The sequence below is a fragment of the Pholcus phalangioides genome, unplaced genomic scaffold (genome assembly GCF_987345545.1).
Source record: "Pholcus phalangioides strain wild (caught in Gottingen) unplaced genomic scaffold, Ppha-v1.0 ptg000007l_1, whole genome shotgun sequence".
Taxonomy (NCBI): domain Eukaryota; kingdom Metazoa; phylum Arthropoda; class Arachnida; order Araneae; family Pholcidae; genus Pholcus; species Pholcus phalangioides.
This window is the reverse complement of record NW_028301600.1, coordinates 16,099,881-16,119,169: the sequence shown is the minus strand read 5'-3', so window position 1 is coordinate 16,119,169 and position 19,289 is coordinate 16,099,881. Positions and strand designations below refer to the sequence as shown.

General features: G+C 36.4%; 1 protein-coding gene across 1 annotated transcript in view; it reads left to right on the top strand.

Moving 5' to 3' along the window:
* The window catches only part of PAPLA1 (Phosphatidic Acid Phospholipase A1), a 105,370-nt gene extending 103,913 nt beyond the window's left edge, over window positions 1-1,457 (top strand). Inside the window, exon 17 of the mRNA XM_089232724.1 lies at window positions 783-1,457. Coding sequence (XP_089088850.1) covers window positions 783-1,203 — 421 coding nt within the window. The 3' untranslated portion in view covers window positions 1,204-1,457. The remainder of the gene's footprint in view (window positions 1-782) is intronic.
* The last annotated feature ends 17,832 nt before the right edge of the window (window positions 1,458-19,289 follow it).

Here is a 19,289-nt window from a genome sequence, read left to right as displayed (position 1 = left end):
GGTATTCATATTAAACCAATTTATACAGTATATTATTTTGCATTGTTAATTAGAATGAAGTGAAACCTCTCTTTTGCAGTCACTCATGAGAAAGATTTTCAGAGTGAAAGTGTGCTGTAAGAGGTAACAATGTCATCTAATCATATTATTGGATAGATTTCATAATTATGTGAAGAGAGAAGACCATTTGATCATTTTTGTCTCACCATGTTCATTTTCTACACACAAGGGCTAATTAGACTGGGACCTACAATTTATTGTCTTTTCCGAACAGCAGGCTTGTTTTTTATACTCGTCGAGAGGTTGGTGCGCTAACCCCTCGATGGGGGACTCCCTGCAGTGACAATTTTTTCTGCGGTCATGTTGCCATTTCTGTTGTACCCCTGTGTCAGGAAAGTTTTCTGACAAGGGCGAACTGGGTATCGAACTCGCGACACCTCTAAACATTCTTTGGTACTTTAGGCAAGTATCTTATCGACCTGGGCTACCGCACCCAGAGAGATTACCCTTTTATTAATAATATTTGATATACAAATTATTCTGATGGCAATCAATATAACAAAATTATATCCACTGCACATTATATTGTATCAATCAAAAGTATCTTACAATGGTGGTATTCTTCAATTTCATCCTATGGTGACCTATTGCACGTTGTGGTGCAAAGAAACATAGACTACTTATTAATATTGATGAATGTCTAGTCTACATAAAATGTAAACTTATTTGAAAGGATAAATTAAAAGTAAGTACTAATAATTGTGCTATTTCTGTATATACAGGAATTCTGAAGATACTGCCCTTTTTATGTTGAAAGAAGTATACTCTGCATCAAGTTTTTCATCAGTTCATGGGACATTAGAAATACCCAGCTTCTCTATACCCGTGACTGCTGTTAGTCAGTTGCAGTCTATTATTCCTGCTGCTTCCTCTTCAGAGAATGATCAGTCTAAATGCGCTGAATCCAGTTTCAACAATGCTGAAAGTGGGCTTGAAGAGTCTTTTTCATTCACTCGAGATACCTGTGAGACACAAGGACATACAAGTGAGGCTGAAGGAGATACCTTTATGGCCAAAGGAGATACCTTTGTGGCCCAGGGAGATACCTGTGAAGCCCAAGGAGTTACACTGTTGCCAACTCAACCGCTTGCACCTCCACCTCTTTCAGGTTTTGTGAGAAAATCTCCTTTTGCTAAACGATGACAAGGTGTAAATGCAATTTATATGTAAAGATGTTATATATTGAGAAATACATCGTATTCACTGATGAACAGCAGAATGAACTTGATTATAAAATTCTTTTTAGTTTTGCCAAATGAATCTTGTATGATTTATTTTTATAATCTTATATTGCATAAAAAAAAGGAAAAAAAAGACTGAAAAAATTAACCCTTAAAAAATTCATGATCTGTGAAGTTTTTTGAAAAATTGAAAACATTAAATTTTTTTGAAGTTTCTATAGTTTTTTTATTGCATTCACATCTGATTTTGTCTGATTTTTTTTGTTTTCATGTGAAATATGGAAGAAGCAAATTGATTGCATATAATTAAGGAAAAAAAAAAAATATTTTCAGTCTTGAAATGAAATCCTTGAATTATGCACAGTTTAATGTGCTTTAAAAATTCATTAAATTACAGGGTAAACAAAAATTAGTTTGAGAATTAAACATGTCTATAAATGTATATAAGTCATGTTGCAGTTCACATGAAGCAAGAAAGATTCTGTAATATGAGATATGTATGATCGTTCCTGAAATATGTGATATGGACTCAGTATTCTGTGTTTTAGCTTTGATAGTGCCTTCAAGTACTTCAGCTTTGTTATTCGTTTCAGAATATAACCCATATTTCAGAGCTTATAATATTGTGCAATAGGTCAACTCCTGTAATTCTCATATTGCATTACTTTTGAAAATGAGAATCATTAATAGATGCAAATTAAAGAAATGATACAGATGCAAACAAGTAAGTCCATTTATTTCACAGTATGGATCCAGTTGAATAAATTTATTGAGCTTCTTTTAAAATGCCTTAAAATAAAAATGAAACTAGCTTTTTTTTATTAGAAAAATATGTTTCTTGCTTTATCCAGTAGTCTGAATGAATATTGATTTAAAATTTTTTTGTTGTTTCAATGTAAATTCAACTCACCGCCCTTCAAGTCAATGGTGGCTGGTGGCCGTATGTTGTAGGGTTGAGCAACTATTAGTTCTTGCAGAAAGAAACTAAAATTATACATATATAAAACTTGTATTATTTAACTTGTACAAAATCTGATTTTTTTTTTTTTTTAGAAATTTATCAAAGAATGGTTTAAATTCATCCTAACATTAAATAAATACATGAAAATTAAAAGTATAATTGGTCTGATTAATTGTTAGTCATGGTTAAAAAAGTTTGGTTAAGATAATCAACTTGATCAATCCAGTAACAATTTTCCAATGAAAGTTTGACTCCTTTTAAACTACGAGAAATGGTAAAACTGCATGTGTGTGATTTGCTACATGGCAACTATTGGACACAATCCACCCAGTGGCTTACTTTGTCCAAGGCGGTAGGCCTATAGCCATTGATTTTGGGTTGTTAACTGTTACAGTTCAACCTTGATTTAATGCCACCATTTGATTTGCAGAAGTCTGGCGCTATAACAAATTTGACATTATATCAAATTGTAAATTAATCTGTGCAATCTCTGTGTATAGAAGATTTGTTTACCAAAAATTTCTGGTGTGACATCGGTGGACTTTATAACAGGGTTCGACTGTATGTTTGTCCACAAGGAGCATGCAAAGGTTCTTAAAGAAATATTGGAGTTGGCATAAGCTAATTAGCACCCCCCTAAAAATACAGTATTTTAATGTGTATAAAGAATTTTTTTTTTTGCTAAAAAATTCGGTCCCAAAAAACTAGGGATTTCTTATACAGTAAAATCTCCCAACAACGGCCTCTAACAGGACTGTGAAAATGCAGCCATTATTGGGAGAGGTAGTTTTATTTCTGGAAAAAACAACTAAAATTTTTTATCCATTTACATAGCACGTGAAATGACAATCCATTCTGCAACTGATTATGATAGTTATATAATTGATTATATTAAAATATATATGATTATATTTTGAGATACCATTATAACTGATTAATTTATCTACAGCATTATGACTTTTTAAAATTCAGGATTGTAGTGCTCAGGTAGAACACAACAAGAGGGAAAAACTGATATGACCAAGACGGTGTACCAACAACCACAAATAGTTCTTTGTTCACAATGGGCCTTCAACTAGACTAGTGTTTCCCAAAGTAGGCAATACTGCCCCCTGGAGATGATGGAATCATCCAAGAGGCAGTAGAAGCTATGGGTTTAGTATAGGATCCTATAGGTTGGCTTAAGTTGAGGGTGATGAGAACAAAACAATGTGTGTTGAAGGAGGAGATGGAACAAAAAGTTTGGGATACTATGAACTAGACTTTTCCAGGGTATTCCCAGAGTTCAATCTGATAGCTGAAGACATAGGTGCTGCCATACATTCCTGTTAAAAAAAGATTCACATCCATCTCAAAAAATTAATACCCTGGATATTTCTATTCCTATTTGTGTATGAGCACCATTTCTTTTGGATGGAACCATCCCGTGGATTAAGGAGTGCTGTGAACTTTCATATCCCTCTAGTCATTAGAAGTGCTGACAATAGGTCTTCTGTTGTCCCCTATATTATCTCAAGATTTTTTCCTCTCCACTGAATTCAATATACCCATCTAGCATTTGTACCCAAGAAAAGAAAGCATATATAATATCCATAAAGTTTGAGGAGCGGGAAAATACCTTGAAAATCAGCTTGAAAATAATTTTTCTCATAGTGATATGCATATTTTTTTCCGACTCCATGCCCAAAGTGGCCGTTATTCAGAAATCATTGTTCGGAGGTTTCTTGTAATGTTAAGTCTATGGGACGCGTTCGGTTCCAACAAAAAATTTAACCATTGTTTGGAGGTGGCCGTTAGAGGAGGTTTTACTGTACACTGATAACATTATAGATAATAACAAAATTACTCAATTCCTTGCAATTTACGATAAAAGTGACTCATGATGACAATGAACAAGTTGATGTAGGTGATTGTGATGCCACATTTGAGGCAAATAGTCCGTAATTTTGTTTTTGTACAAGTATTGTGGAAGCCAAGTAAACAAATTCCTCTAAAGCAGTGTTTCCCAAAGTGGACAATATCACCCCCGTGGTAGGCGATGGAATGGTTCAGGGGGGCGATAGAAGCTACGGGTATAACATAGGGTCCTATGGGCTTGTTTGAGTTGGGGGTGAGTGGAGAAAAAAATTTCTAAAGAAGGGGAGCGAGGGAACAAAAATTTGGAAAACTGCTCTTAAAGCAACGGTTCTCAACCGGTGCTCCGCGGAGCCCTTGGGGCTTCATGTGCACTCCCCGGGGCTCCACGAGCATTCAAGGGAAAAATAAAAGAAAAACAGTAAATTATAAAAAAATAATTATAAATATTTTTAAATAATAAAAAATCAATAACTTTGATGAATAATTAAAAAATTAACCTATCGGGCTCCGCAATAGAAATTATACACCAGAAGGGGCTTTGCAAGTCAAAGAAGGTTGAGAACCGCTGCTCTGAAGTATATACGTGCTCAAACGAGTGCAATGTTTGAAAAAAATGCGTGAAAGATTTCGCATCCAAGCGAATACATGTAAATTCTTTTCTCATATGAGTGGACTGGTAACTAACTGGCACATTTCGGGAATGAATGTCCTGAAATCATATATGTTTCTGGAAAATGTCTTGAACGAATGTCTTGTAAAGGCAGGTACATTTACATCTTGAAGATTTGAAAAAGTCTAGTTCTTTTTTCTATGGGATCTTCTGTTTGAATTTGAAATTCCAACTTTGATTTTCCAAAAATGTTGAAAGAGTAGATGGAGATGTGTCATATTTTAAAGCCACATTGTTTTCATTTACTTCAGAAATGATCTTAAGCTTTTTTTAATCAAAAACTGTTTGCTTTCGAGACCACTCATTCTGAAACAGAAGAAACATAAAACATTCCCAACACGTATATATAGCCACTGGCTTATTACAGATTTTATTTTTTTTTCCGCGAACTTTATTGGTTAAAAATTTCTCTTCACAAGCCATAGAAGAATAACCCTTCTTTCTCAACAATTAACCCTTTAAGCGACAATTAGAAAAATCACTAAATCTTCCTTCAAAATACCATATCTTTTTCAATGAATTAGGCTTTCTTCCAAATTTCAGCAGGTGCAAACTAGGGGGTGTAGGGAAAAGTTTTCCATTGAGAAATAAACTTTATAAAATATCTGGGCTTGTTATTGATAAAATATGCGGCTTTCATGACGAGATATCTCGTCATTGCCGCTTAAAGGGCTAAGCAAATTAATTCTCTGAAACCGATTTTTCGAAATCATTTTTGGGACGTTCTGTACTATTTTGTTTTCTGTACTATTTTCAGAAACTTTTATTTTTGAATTCATTATAATGGAGTTTTCATTTTGTAATATCGGAATTCGAAATAGATTGTTCTTATGTAAACTTATTTAAAGATTGGAAAAAGTTTTCATTACAACGAGATTTTTGCTATAACGGTATTCGCTAAAACAAGATTTGACTGTATTAGTACTGTTGAGAAATTTTATAATACTCTGTACAAACGTGAAGAAAATGGTCGGAACAGAAGAAAGGGAATAGGAAGAAAAGTAAATGGAGCAGAATTTGAACAAGTAGCGCCGATGCGCTGGAAGAGGAAGTCTACAATGCTATGACATAGACACAGAATTCTGGATGTTGAGGCTATATGAACGCTACCCCGAAATAAATTTTGCAAGGGGGCTGAGCTTTCCCAATAATTAATGTATATACAGTGCACCCCAGGCCAATTTATAAGAAATTTAAACTGCTGGGGCACTAGAAAAAAAAAAGGACACTCGAAGCGGAGTAAGCTCCAGTGTGTTCCGTACAAATGACAGCATGGAAAAATTTCAAATTTTAAAAAAATTAATAAAATTAATAAAAATAATAAATTATTAATTAATAAAAGTATTAACCAATGAAATTATTAATTATTAAACCCATTAATTAATTATAACTCTCTCCCTGTGTGTGTTAATGCATAATACATGCAATACAAAGAAGGGCGGAGTTGTACAAATGTGAAAAAAAAACATGGCAAGAAATCTGTCAAGTGTTTACAGAGCGAGCTGCAATCAAAAATTATGCACAATGGGGATAATAACACATTGTGTTGGCATTGATTCAAAACAATATAAAAAACATGCGAGGTAGAAAATTATTGCAGGTGCAAAAGTAAGCAAGATAACATTGTATAGCAGATGCAGAAAAATTATAACGTTTTTCAAAAAAAAGATTCATCTCTTCATCGAAAACAACTAGAAACCGAACTTAACCAGAATTAATTTTAATCATTATTTGGATGACCCATACGTCTCGTATTTCCTGGAACATTCCTGTATTTTCATGTGATTTAATAATAGACTACTAGTACACAGGAAATGTTTTTGAAAAAGACAACCAACTAGCAACTAGATGGGTATATTTTCCATCCAAATGGTTAAGAATGGCTTGATCTAGTTGGAAAATAACTAAGTTGTCAACACTGTTTTAGCTTGAGCAGGCATTAAAGAAACACATGCAAACACTCAAACTTTAGAATGGAAAATAAAAACAAGAAAAAAATATTACCTTTTTCCAATATTAAAATGTAGATGTTGATTTCTATCTTTTTTCAATTAAAACAAGAAAACAACACAACAAGAGATGAAAAACAAATATTCAATTTAAAAAAGAATCTGAACAAAAAGTAATTTTACACAAGTCCGCATTTGCGAATAATAAATTCTCAACATTAAATTCCCGGGTAAAATAATAATCTCAAATCTCGCCTTACGTAGCACAACTCCTGCTAAAAAGGCGTTGACATATGATACCCCAGGTCTTGATTGGTATTTTTTTATGGTTTGTTATTACTGTATGGTCCTGCTTGAGAGGGACCATTGGTTCATTCATTATACATGTTTGGCTTCAGTTTGCAGTTTATTCCTATATACATATTAATGTTAAAATATTTAATTTAGCAGACGCAAAACATTAATCACATGGCGTTTTCATTTCAACTGGAACCCCGAAACTCTGTAAAAATTTCATTTTTGTCAAAGACGTCATGAATAATATTCATCAAAGATGTCACTGAAATGAATGTTTTTACGAATATTATCGCCAGAAAAGTCATAATTTTAGTATGATTGTTAACGGATACATAAACATTCAGCAAGCTGATGACCCCTTTAAAGTGGGCTCTAAAATGGTTTGTTTTTTGCAGGTTTTTGAGAACTACAGAAATGTGGCAACCATAAACAAAATAATTTACATTTGTTGAAAGGTAACTATATTTATTTATTTATTCAATATTGGTTGGCCGAGGCCTATACAAGGGAATGCGGTGATGAAGTTAGACAGATGATTGATGTCACAAAGAAAATCTGAAATTGTTTCACAATCAATAATGTTTGGGGGGGAGGTTGTTCCAGTCGGTTATTGTTCAAGGAAAGAAACTAAATTTGAAACAATCTGTGGATGCAAAGATGGGTTTCAATTTTTGTAAATGGTAATTAATTCTTTTTGAAAAGTATGAAGCCAGAGTTAGAAGGTTCGAGGTGCTGATATGAAAATGACCGTGGAGAATTTTAAAAAGGAAGGATAACTGAGAGATATATCTACGGGTAAAAAGCGGTTGCATATTGAGTTGGTGCTTGAGTTCAGCGACGGAGGCAGAGGATGACCAACAGTTAAGAATGAAATGGCAGATATATTTTGAATAGATTCTAATTTGTCTATATTGGAGAGAGTATGGGGGGGTCCCAGATTTCACAGGCATATGAGAGTAGAGGAAGGATGTAGGTTTGGAAGAAGAGATGTCTGAGAGAGAGGTGACGGGTGGAGTTTTCGAGGTTCCGACGAAGAAAAAAGAGTTTTTGGAGACACTTATGAAAGAGGTAATCAACATGGAGATTCCAATGGAGGTCGGCAGAAATAATTACACCCAGATATTTATGATTAGAAATTTCGGTGATCATAGAGTTATCGATAGTGTAAAAAGAAATGAGGGGAAGTCTTTTTCGAGTAATTCTCATAAAAACTGTTTTTGAAGAATTAAGGGCTAATTGCCAGGACGAGCACCATTGAGAGACAATGTTGAGGTTATTTTGCAGAAATGCTTGGTCAGATTCGTTGTGTGTGGTAGATGACGCAATCATCTGCAAAGAGTCTAATATGACAATTGATAGAGTTTGGGAGATCGTTAATGTAAATCAAAAACAATAATGGCAAGAGGACCGAACCCTGGGGTGTGCCAGACTCAACTTGGAGAAATGGGGAGTTCTGGCCCTTGAAGGAGGCAAACTGACTGCGGTTGGTAAGGAAGGCTTCCACCCATTTAAGCAGTTGAACACATAGGCCAAGGTTTTGGAGTTTAAGTAGAAGTTTATTATGGGGCACCCTGTCAAAAGCTTTAGAGAAATCGAAGAAAATGACATCCGTTTGGACGTTTTTGTCGATACTGCTTGATAAATCCTGTATGAAAAGAGCTAATTGGGTAGTTACTGATAAAGATAGTCGAAAGCCGTGCTGATTTGAGAAAAAGAAGTTTATTGAATCGAGGTGTGAGCGGATTTCCTTGGCAACTATGTGCTCAAAAAGCTTGCAGCAGGTAGAGGTGATAGCGATGGGTCTGAAATTAAGAGGATTTGAAAGAGAACTTGATTTGAGACCCCCCTATAAAGTGAACTAATAGTGGGAAAAAATTACAAGTATGGTCCAGGCGTCGTTTAAAGCGTTTCCCCGCAAAAAGTATTGCACGGAATGGCTGTAATGACGTGTGTACTGAATCACGTGATTTCGCTCATGTCCCCTCTAATAATCCCCTCCCTCTACCCAGTCCGAACAAATCAAGGGGTTTTCTCCTTGCTTCTGAAAAGAAAAGGCTGCGTTCCGCATCAGCCTTTTTTATTCGCTGTACTGTCTTGAGGACATATCTCCCTTCAAAACTTCTATTCACAGACGACATTGTTGGCTCTGTTGAACAAAAAATATTTACGGTTCGGGTCTGCAAAAATACAGTTGTTCGAAATCTTTTAGTAAAATAGTTGAACGAGTTTGCGTACATAAAGGATTAATTTTTTTCCCATGGGGATGAATCCTCCAGGTCTAGCCCAAAAGAACGGTAAGCAAAGCTAACAATGTGAATTTTTTTTAAATTTTTATTTTGAGCATTAAGAGTTGACTATAATAAATCTATATCTGAAGAGTTTGGCCCTGCCTCGAGGCTAGTTGCGATGTTTGTTGAATTGTGTTTCATAAAGTTTAAAAACGCTTACTTTTAATAGGGCATATCTACAAATTACAGAGTAACCTTGTTCATACATCACTCAGTTATACAACGTTTAACTTTGGTAGCAATTGGTAACAATACATTTTAAACAACAATACAACAAATACATTTTAATGTTAAAATATCTCATTCATTTATTTAACGCAAAACCTCAATTATTCAACGTTTTCACTTCGACTGAAACTCGGAAACTTTTGAAAAAAGAAAAACGTAATTTATATCCACATCAAATGCTCACAAAATTTTTGTATGCAGTGAAAAAGCATTGCTGCAACAGTTCTTGCATATTGTCACCGCAAAAGACATAAAATTTAGGGTGATTGCTGACGTATACGAAAATTGCCAGTGAGATGGCTGATGACCATTTAGAGTGGACACTTAGGTGATTTGTTTATTGCCTCTTTCTGAGAATAGGCAGATGTGGAGAGTCCCGAAGAAATGGGTTTCAATTGTTTTGATGGCCATATGATCTTTCAGAATTTTTTCTCTCCCTATGTTTTCACCGTTATCCCGAGAGGGTGAGAAAGTCTACTGTAAGCATTTGGGGGGTACAGAGGTCTGCCAAAAAGAGACAGATACGGTACACATGCACAGTAAGTTCTTTCGATCATTTCCTGTAGAACTTTCTTTCGATGTGGTGCTTTGCTTGCTGACAGGGCCGTCTTAAGAGCTTCATGGGCCCCCGGACCAATTGATTTTTCTGAGGCCCAACCTGGAGAATTCTCGAAAATTTCAATTAGTTCCCATTTTTGTGAGGCCTTTCTTCTCTTGAGGCCCCTGGACCGTGCTCGGGTGGGGCCATGCATTCAGACGGCACTGCTTGCTGACTGTCAAATCTGCCGTTCGTAATGTAGGAAAAACAAAAAACGCTCTCTCTAAAAAAACTGGAAATTTTGGAAGAATTCAACAAGAATTTTAAATTGATAACAAAAGTTCATCGTGCAAACCAGTTGAATATCTTCGTTTCAACTTTTTGTAACGATTATAAAGCAGAGAAACAAAACCAAAGAGCAAGCTCCTGATTGAAAATCATCTACTGCCAAAAAAAAAGTCCAAGATGGGGAAATTTTTTCATGTCGAGAAGATTTTGTTGCAATTTTATACCCAATGTCGTGCCCCAAAGGTAATGTTGTGCTAAATTTTATTTCTTTAAATGATTTGAAATGCGATTTAATTTCCTCTCAAGTATGAAATTATATTTTTTAAGAACAGAATTGGAATGTAATTAAACACATAAGATGTTCAATGCAATGCACGTATAAAATTTTATAACATTTTATATGTATGGGGGCGGGGGGGGGTCTGGTCCCCCCCCCCGAAATGTGAGAAAATGACCGAAAAAAGGTTAAAAGATGCCCAAATCCATTGTTTTGTCAGTTTGGTCCCCCCCCAAAATGAAAGTGGTCCCCCCCCGAACGAAATTTCTGGCTACGCCCCTGTATGGGGGGGGGGCATAATTTTTTAAAAAGGCTCAGTTATTCACTTCGACTTACACATAAAACGTTTTGACTCTGCTTCTTGAACGTCGTATAAACGACTGTAACAGAATTGTCAAGTTGCTCAGTAGAATAGATGAAGTGAACATAAATATTTGATTTATTTCAGTTTAATTTTTCAGGCCGGTGCTTCAACAAGGCCAATGAAAATAGTTTTCAGTATTATTACTTTCAATAACTCTTTAAATTCACTAAATTCATTTATTCTTTTTGGACGCCTGGCAAAACTGAATCGCTTCGTTTTATCAAAAAAATTATTGCATGGAATAACTTCACGTTAGATCAGGGCGTCTCAAACTTTTTCCACCTGTGGCGCCCTTTTCCCCTATTCAATGCTTATCCGCGAGCTCCACCGGCTCTCCAGAGCTGTTTAACAAAGAATATTTTCGAAAACCTCACACCCTAACAAAGGTTGGAGGTGCACAGTTTGAGAACCCGTGCCTTATAGGAATAATCATTGATGTTCTAAATGAAAGGAAAGTTAAACGTTTGGATAGAAATTTTGTTTTGTGTAAAACACGTTTCAAATGGTTCGTCATCCCAAGTTGTCGCCTGACGTCAATAAAAACTTTTTTGGAAGTCATAAAATGTCTCAAACATGACGTGATAAAATGGTCCATTTTGGAAACGTCAAAAATGACGTCAAAAAAATGACCATTTGCAAATAGTTAGACTTTCAGAAGATAGATGGCGCTATTCGGAGAGACGGGGGGAAAAAAAATGTATCGCTTTCTGGGGCAGGTCGGAGTTGAACTTGGTTCAATCTAGGATTGTCCCTATGTATCTCACGCCATGCCTTTACCGATCGCGCTATCGTAACAGCAACCAGCTGGTGTTATTTAATGAGGACTTAAAAAGTATTGATTAGTTATATTACAATTGCCGTTTAATCTCTTGCTGAGTTTAGCCGATGGCAGTTATTTTTTCGTTTTATTTTATTTTTTTATCTATGAAAAATATAGTAATATAATTATAAATATAATTATTTGCGTTATTTAAAATTATCGAAAAAAAAAGTTTTTAAAAAATTCATTTTTTTTAGCTCAATGAATTCGTTGCATCTTTCTGAATTTTTGACAGATTTCACAGATCTTCTGATCGTCCGTAAAAAACATGATATGGATGCAATTATAATTTATATAACGTACGTTGATAAATTTATATGAACAATTACTCATTGAAAAATTTTGCATTTCCATTCAAAACAAAATCGCAATTAAAAGTACTTTATTTATCTTGTGACAACCAGTAACGAATAGGCCTAGGGTAATTTTGAAACACTCTCTGAAGGTTCATTAACAAACATTTTGGATAATTTTGATATTTTCATCCGGAACAGAATTTTTCAGTTGGAAAGAAATTCGTGATTTTTATGACGCAAAATCGTTTACGCCATAAAAAATCACGTCATTTCATGACCTTCATGGCTAATAAGGTCCTGAAATGACCTGATATTTCATTTGGGTCATCAAGAATCACGTTATTTCCTGACCTTTATTGTTCGTGGTCATTAAATGACTTTAAAATGGCGTGATTTTTTTTTGACTGACGTCATTCAGAGAAAATGACCAAATTTTCACGTCATATTTGACGTCAGGCGACTACTTGGGATGTTGAGACTTTTTGGTGTAGTATGAGTATACTTGCTTGCTTGGTGAACAACGAAACTATAGAGATGTGGTGGATATCTTATCTGAGAGAAACTAAGGATAAATTTGATACTGTGCATATATATCTATATAATTGATTTTCTGTCTGTGTGTTCTCTGTAAAAATCCACAATTTTAAATCGATCGTCGCCAAAGTTTGGATATTGTTGTATCTGGCAACAAGATATAAAGACAGTGGTCAAGACCGTCCATGTGTGTGTTTACGTCCTGTATCAATCCCGGTCACATTGCCGGTTGCTGCGTTGCGTCTTTGTCTATATTCTATACATTAATTATTAATCAAGATTGTTCTCATTATGTTTTCGTTAATAAATGGTGTATGTTAATATGGCGTGTCTTTTAATCAGCCTCACCTCGGATAAAATAATTGGCGACGAGATAAAGAAACTTCAATTCCGGTAAGCCGCTTTCTCTTTGGTATGGAACTAAGATGAATCCTGAACAATTCGACAAATTTTTGGGCGAGTTTCAAACTCAACAACGGGAATTATTCGAAGCATTTTTATCTACCCAGACGCAGTTAAAGCAACCGGCCATGATTCAAACATTCGATACTTTCGATCCAAAGAAAGAATCTTTCATAACCTTTATTCAGCGCTTCAAAAATTTTCTTGATATGAAAAACATGTCATCCAACAAAGAATTGTGTGCTCAAATACTTCTGAACTCTGTAGGTGTCTCTAATTATAATACTTTAGCAGCATTGGTTTCGCCACGCCTACTGAACGAGCTCACATATGACGAACTCATCAAAACATTCGAAGTCCATCTGTGTCCAAAGAAGAACATAGTAGTGGCACAACATCAATTTTTGTCTACCTATCAGACGGAAAATCAAACAATCGCGGATTATGTAGCAACTCTGCGACAGGATATTATCAACTGTGAGTTCATGTCACCTTGCCAATGCAAAACGTCTATAGCGGATATATTTCTACGTGCGCAGCTTGTTCGTGGAATTCGGGAGAACTTGATTCGGGAGCAACTGTTACAGTCTGAAATTCTTGAATTCGATGACATCTTGAAGAGAGCAATAGCTCTTGAAGCATCAAAAATCGACTGTCGCGAACTTTCAAGGAAATCAACAAGTGCAACTTTTGATGAAGTCAACAAAGTTGTGAAATCCAGACCAGCAAAACGTGACTCGAGTACCTCAAGAAACACAGCTGTATCTTATCCAAGAAGGAAGAACCACCAGCGTTTCAAATCCAGTTCCTGAATAGACTTTGTAAAATTGGGTATACAAAATCTTTGTATTCGTTGTGGTCGTGATAATCACATTGCAAATGATTGCAAAACGAATCCAAAATCTCTCAAGTGCAGTGCCTGCAAGAAAACGGGACACCTCAGAAAAGTATGCATTAGGACACTGCTAGATGAACAGAGCGAGAATCCATCAGAATTAAAATCAACCAATCATGTGTCCAATGCCAAAGCTTTTCATTGTTATGGTGTGCAACAAATTATCGACATATTTCAACACCACGAGCGACCAAAGGATATCGACAAATGTTTCATCATGATCAACATTGAAGGTCGAGAGGTAAGATTCGAAGTGGACTCTGGTGCAGGATTTACAGTTATTCCACGCGATGCATTCCATAAGCTGAACATTCGAACACAACTTCAAAATTCAACTGTTGCTTTCCGATCATACACTGGTAATGTGTTCCTGCCAGATGGAAAAGTGAATGTGGAATACCAAGGGAAAACATCCCGTGAAGAACTTTACATTGTTCCAGAGGAATATGATGCATTATTAGGACGTGTTTGGATAAGACATCTAAAAATAAGCCTAGAAGATATCGACTCTCATAAACCAGCTGATTTGGGAAGTTTCAACAAACCAACTGCCTGGATAACATTATTTTTAAATATCCAAAAATTTTTGAAGAAAAAGTTGGTTGTATCCCAGGTTTCAAAGTCTCATTGCAGCTACATGAAAATTGCAAACCAGTGTTCCATAAGGAACGCGAAGTTCCTTATGCCTTACGCGAACAAGTCAATCAAGAACTGGACACGCTTGAATCTCAAGGAATCATATCGAAAGTTGCAACAAGTGATTGGGGATCACCGTTGGTAATCATTCCTAAACCTGATGGAAATGTACGACTCTGTGTAGATTATAAAATTGGTGTCAACGAGCGTCTTGTCAGTGCCAACTATCCAATTCGTCGAATTGATGAGATCCTGAACAGTCTCCGAAACTCTAAATATTTCTGCCGGCTAGATTTGTTCAAAGCCTATCTTCATGTTCCAGTAGATGAAGAAAGCAGTCAAATTCAAACTTTGTCTACTCATCGTGAAACTTACCACATGAATAAGCTATCTTTTGGCATCAAAACAGCACCTAGTGAATTCAACAGAATAATCGACCAAGTCCTTCAAAGGATACCCAAGACTCTCTCGTACTTCGACGATATCATTGTGCATGGTACCACACAAGAAGAATGTGCTGGGAACCTTGAACTGTGCCTCCAGAGGTTACAGGAATATGACCTTCACCTGAATAAGAATAAGTGTTAATTTTTTCAAGAACGTATCAAATACCTAGGACATACTGTGGAGTTCAACAAAATTTCCAAAAGTTCTGAGAAAATTAGGGCAATTATGGAAATTCCACGTCCATCAAATGTGGAAGCATTACGCCGATTTCTCCGTATGGTCACATATTATTCAAGATTTCTACCAAATATTTCTTCTGTTACCTACCCCCTGCGACAACTCCTTCGAAAAGATTCAAAGTTCCAATGGTCAGCATCATGTGAAGCAGCCTTTATCAAGCTGAAAATGGAAATATCAAGTGACCGAACTCTAACTCCATATGATCCAAACTTACCAGTTATCCTTACCTGTGATGCTAGTCCTGTTGGTATCGCCGGAATCTTGGCACACATTATTAACGGTCAAGAGAAACCTATTGCATATGCCTCAAGATCTTTGATGAAAGCTGAACAAAACTATTCACAGCTGGATCGTGAAGCACTAGCCATCGTGTTTGCAGTTAATCATTTCTTCAACTACCTGTTCGGGAAACGTTTCAAGTTAGTGACCGACAATCGTCCTCTAACAAGGATTTTTCATCCGAGTTTAAAGCTACCTCCTATGACGTCTGGCTGGTTACTCCGACATGCTAGTTTTCTTTCAGCGTTTGATTACGAAATTACGTTCAAGAAAGGAATTGAAAATGCAGATGCTGATTGCCTTTCCAGGGCTCCAGTTGTGCAGAAAGAGACGTCTAGTGACATGACTATCAACAACGAGATCAATCAAGTGTGTATGGTGTCAATTAATGAAATATCGACAGAAGTATTGAATGCCGACTCGATCAAAAAAGCAACTGACTCTGATGAAAATTTATCGAAAATCAAACAGAAAATTCAACAAGATCCTGAACTTTCTTATGAATACACCTTAAAAGACGGAATCCTATTCAAAGGACAGACAGTAGTAATTCCGAAGATACTACAGAAATCTGTTTTAAATGAACTGCATCGAACGCACATTGGCATCACAAAAATGAAACAACTTTCTTGAAGATACATTTATTGGAAAGGAATCGACTAAGATATTGAACATTTATCCAGATCATGCGAACAGTATGTACAAATCAAGACAAATCCTTCAAAAGTGCAAGTCCATTCTTGTGACGAACCAAAGGAAAATTGGGACCGTGTCCACATCGATTACGCTGGGCCTTTCCAGAACAATTTTTTCTTGATCGTTATCGACGCAAACTCCAAATGGGTCGAGATCAAAATATGTCGAAATGCGCCTTCTACATCCTCAACCCTTGAAATGTTATCTGACATTTTCGCTGTGCACCGGTATCCACGCACAATTGTTTCAGACAACGAACAATTTTTGTCAGTGACCAGTTCAAATCTTACTGTGCTAAAAATGGAATCTTTCAGAAGCTTATTGCACCTGGACATCTTGCTACTAATGGCTTGGCCGAGCGAAATGTACAGACATTGAAAAATCGATTGAAAGCAATGTCTAATGAGCCAAATTCAATGCATGCGAAAGTGAGAGAAATAGTTTTTCGATATCGAGCCACTCCATTGGCAAATGGTAAAACTCCGGCTGAAATGTATTTGCAACGCAATATCCGTATTCGATTCGATGGTTTTCTACAAAGGAAACACATTAAGAACACTGAACACACAATCAAGTCCAGACAATTAAGCGTGGGAGACAGAATACAAGCCCGATGTTATATCAACAATCGAACTGTATGGAAACGTGGTACCGTCATTCAGAAATTTGGAAAGCTTCACTATCAAGTGGAGTTGGATGATGGTTATTCTTTCAAAAGACACATTGATCAACTGAGAAGAACAGAGGTTCTGAAAAAGTCAGTCTCATTCTTACCAACTACCAAATTTAATGATAGTGAGGATTCTGATGAAAAGATTCAACAACAACCCAGATGGTAAGACTTTTGTTATCCAAGAATGTATCAGCAACAACCTGATGACTCCCAGAATTCAGATATTCAACCGCAACCAAGAAACAGCCAGCATGTACCAGTTACAGACCAACCTGATACCCAGATTCGTAGGTCAACACGGCAACGCAGATCTACATCATACCTGCAAGAGTATATAACAGATTAACTGTTCAATTAAGCGTGGGAGAACTGTTGTATCTGGCAACAAGATATAAAGACAGTGGTCAAGACCGCCCATGTGTGTGTTTATGTCCTGTATCAATCCCGGTCACATTGCCGGTTGCTGCGTTGCGTCTTTGTCTATATTCTATACATTAATTATTAATCAAGATTGTCCTCATTATGTTTTCGTTAATAAATGGTGTATGTTACAAGTAATATGGCGTGTTCTTTAATCAGCCTCACCTCGGATAAAATAGATATATACCAAACAGAGCCCGGATTGAACGATAGGTTATTTTAAAAGTTCGTCAGAGAAGGGCAGATGCCCGAAATGGACGAAAAACCGTAGGGCAACAATGGTTTCTGCATTCTGGGCCTCAACAATCACTTTCGGAATGTTTACTTTGGTTACCGTGGTTCCCTAGTGATGTGTTTTACACGTGCATATGCCTTTACAATGGTTTGTCACTTCTTTAATCCTGACAGTGTTATATATTTATTCCTTTGTAATTGTTTTTGTCACTTTTCCAATCCTCCCAATAAATGAAGAAAACACGGGCAGGGCGGGTATTATACCTAGTAATATGCATGATAAAACTACAGTGAAATCTCGATATAACGATATTCTGCGGACGAAGAAAAATACCATAATAGAGGTATTATCGTTAATCGGGAGACTTTGACATTGAACACTAGCCATTAGGGCCGCAACTAAATGCTTGATCAGCTGAGGTAAGCACATATTTTGACACCCCCCCCCCTGTAATTTTGAAGAAGAGGCTATATAAAAGGAGAATTTTGCGCACCCTTCTGGTCCTAGGCAAGATAACTGCTTGTCCCCCCGCCCCCAGTTGCGGCCCTGCTGACCATGGATCACGATCACCATTGGTGTATGCAAAGGGGGTTTAGGGTTCTAACCCTCCCCCCCCCCAGAGCCGAGATTATAGCGTTATTTTGCAGGAAAAAAGAACGTAACCCCCCACCCTCGTGAAAATTCTGTGTACGCCTATGGCAATCATAAGTTTCTATGGGAAAACCATATCGCCTAACCAATTTGTTCTCTTAACTGGCCCATAGGGGAGCTCTATTGTATTGCGTAAAATTATATACAAATCACATAATCATATCTCGAAATGTAATAATATTTATTACACACACAATTATATTTTATTATTTAGTTTAAATATACAGTGAAACCTCGATATAACAATATTCTACGGACCAAAATAAAATATTGTGGTAGAGGGATTAAAGAGGTAACATTATCCTCACGTGTGATCAAATTTACGCTATTGCTAAAATTTTTTCTATATCGGCATTGTTAATATCATCGGCAAAATGCGCTTTTATGTATTTATTCGTTACAAAAAATCGTAATTGATTAGTTTATTTATAAAATTCACTTAGATGTGTATTGACCCTGTGAAGAAGCTTACCGCATAGCGCTTTTGTGTCGTACACAGAGTGCAGCAATACAAATAACTTTAGCTTTCTGTGATCATTTAGTGCAAAATATTGATGTTATCAGACGCCTTCAGAAGAACGAGAACAAGTGGCGAAGTTAAAATTAAATTCAAAACGATTTTGAAAAAAATATAAAAAATATTGTTGTAGCGATTTTAAAAATCTCCTAAAAATATCGTGTTAGGGGTTTATCATAGTAGATGTCGTTGTGTGTGTGTGTACCGAGAGTTTAACATTAAGCCAGGCAATTCCAAACAAGATTTGAAAAAAATATCATTGTTGATGTATTTATTATTGATTATCGTTGTAGCGATGTTTTGCTGCATATACAAATGCCATATGCAGGATTTTCTCGGGGGGGGGGGGACACAGGGGCGTAGCCAGAAATTTCGGGGGGGGGACCAGACCCTCAAGTCCCCCCCTCGCTACGCCCTTGGGGGGGCATTCAACATTTTTTTTCTTCCCGAAAGGGGTTTCTTTTTTTTTTTTTACTGAAAAAATACACCCTAATCTTTTCTCAAGAAAGGTGCACAAAATTTTTCGGGGGGGGGGGGGTAGGGGTCCGGCACTAGCATGTGGGGGCCATGCCCAGGGTTATATAACTATA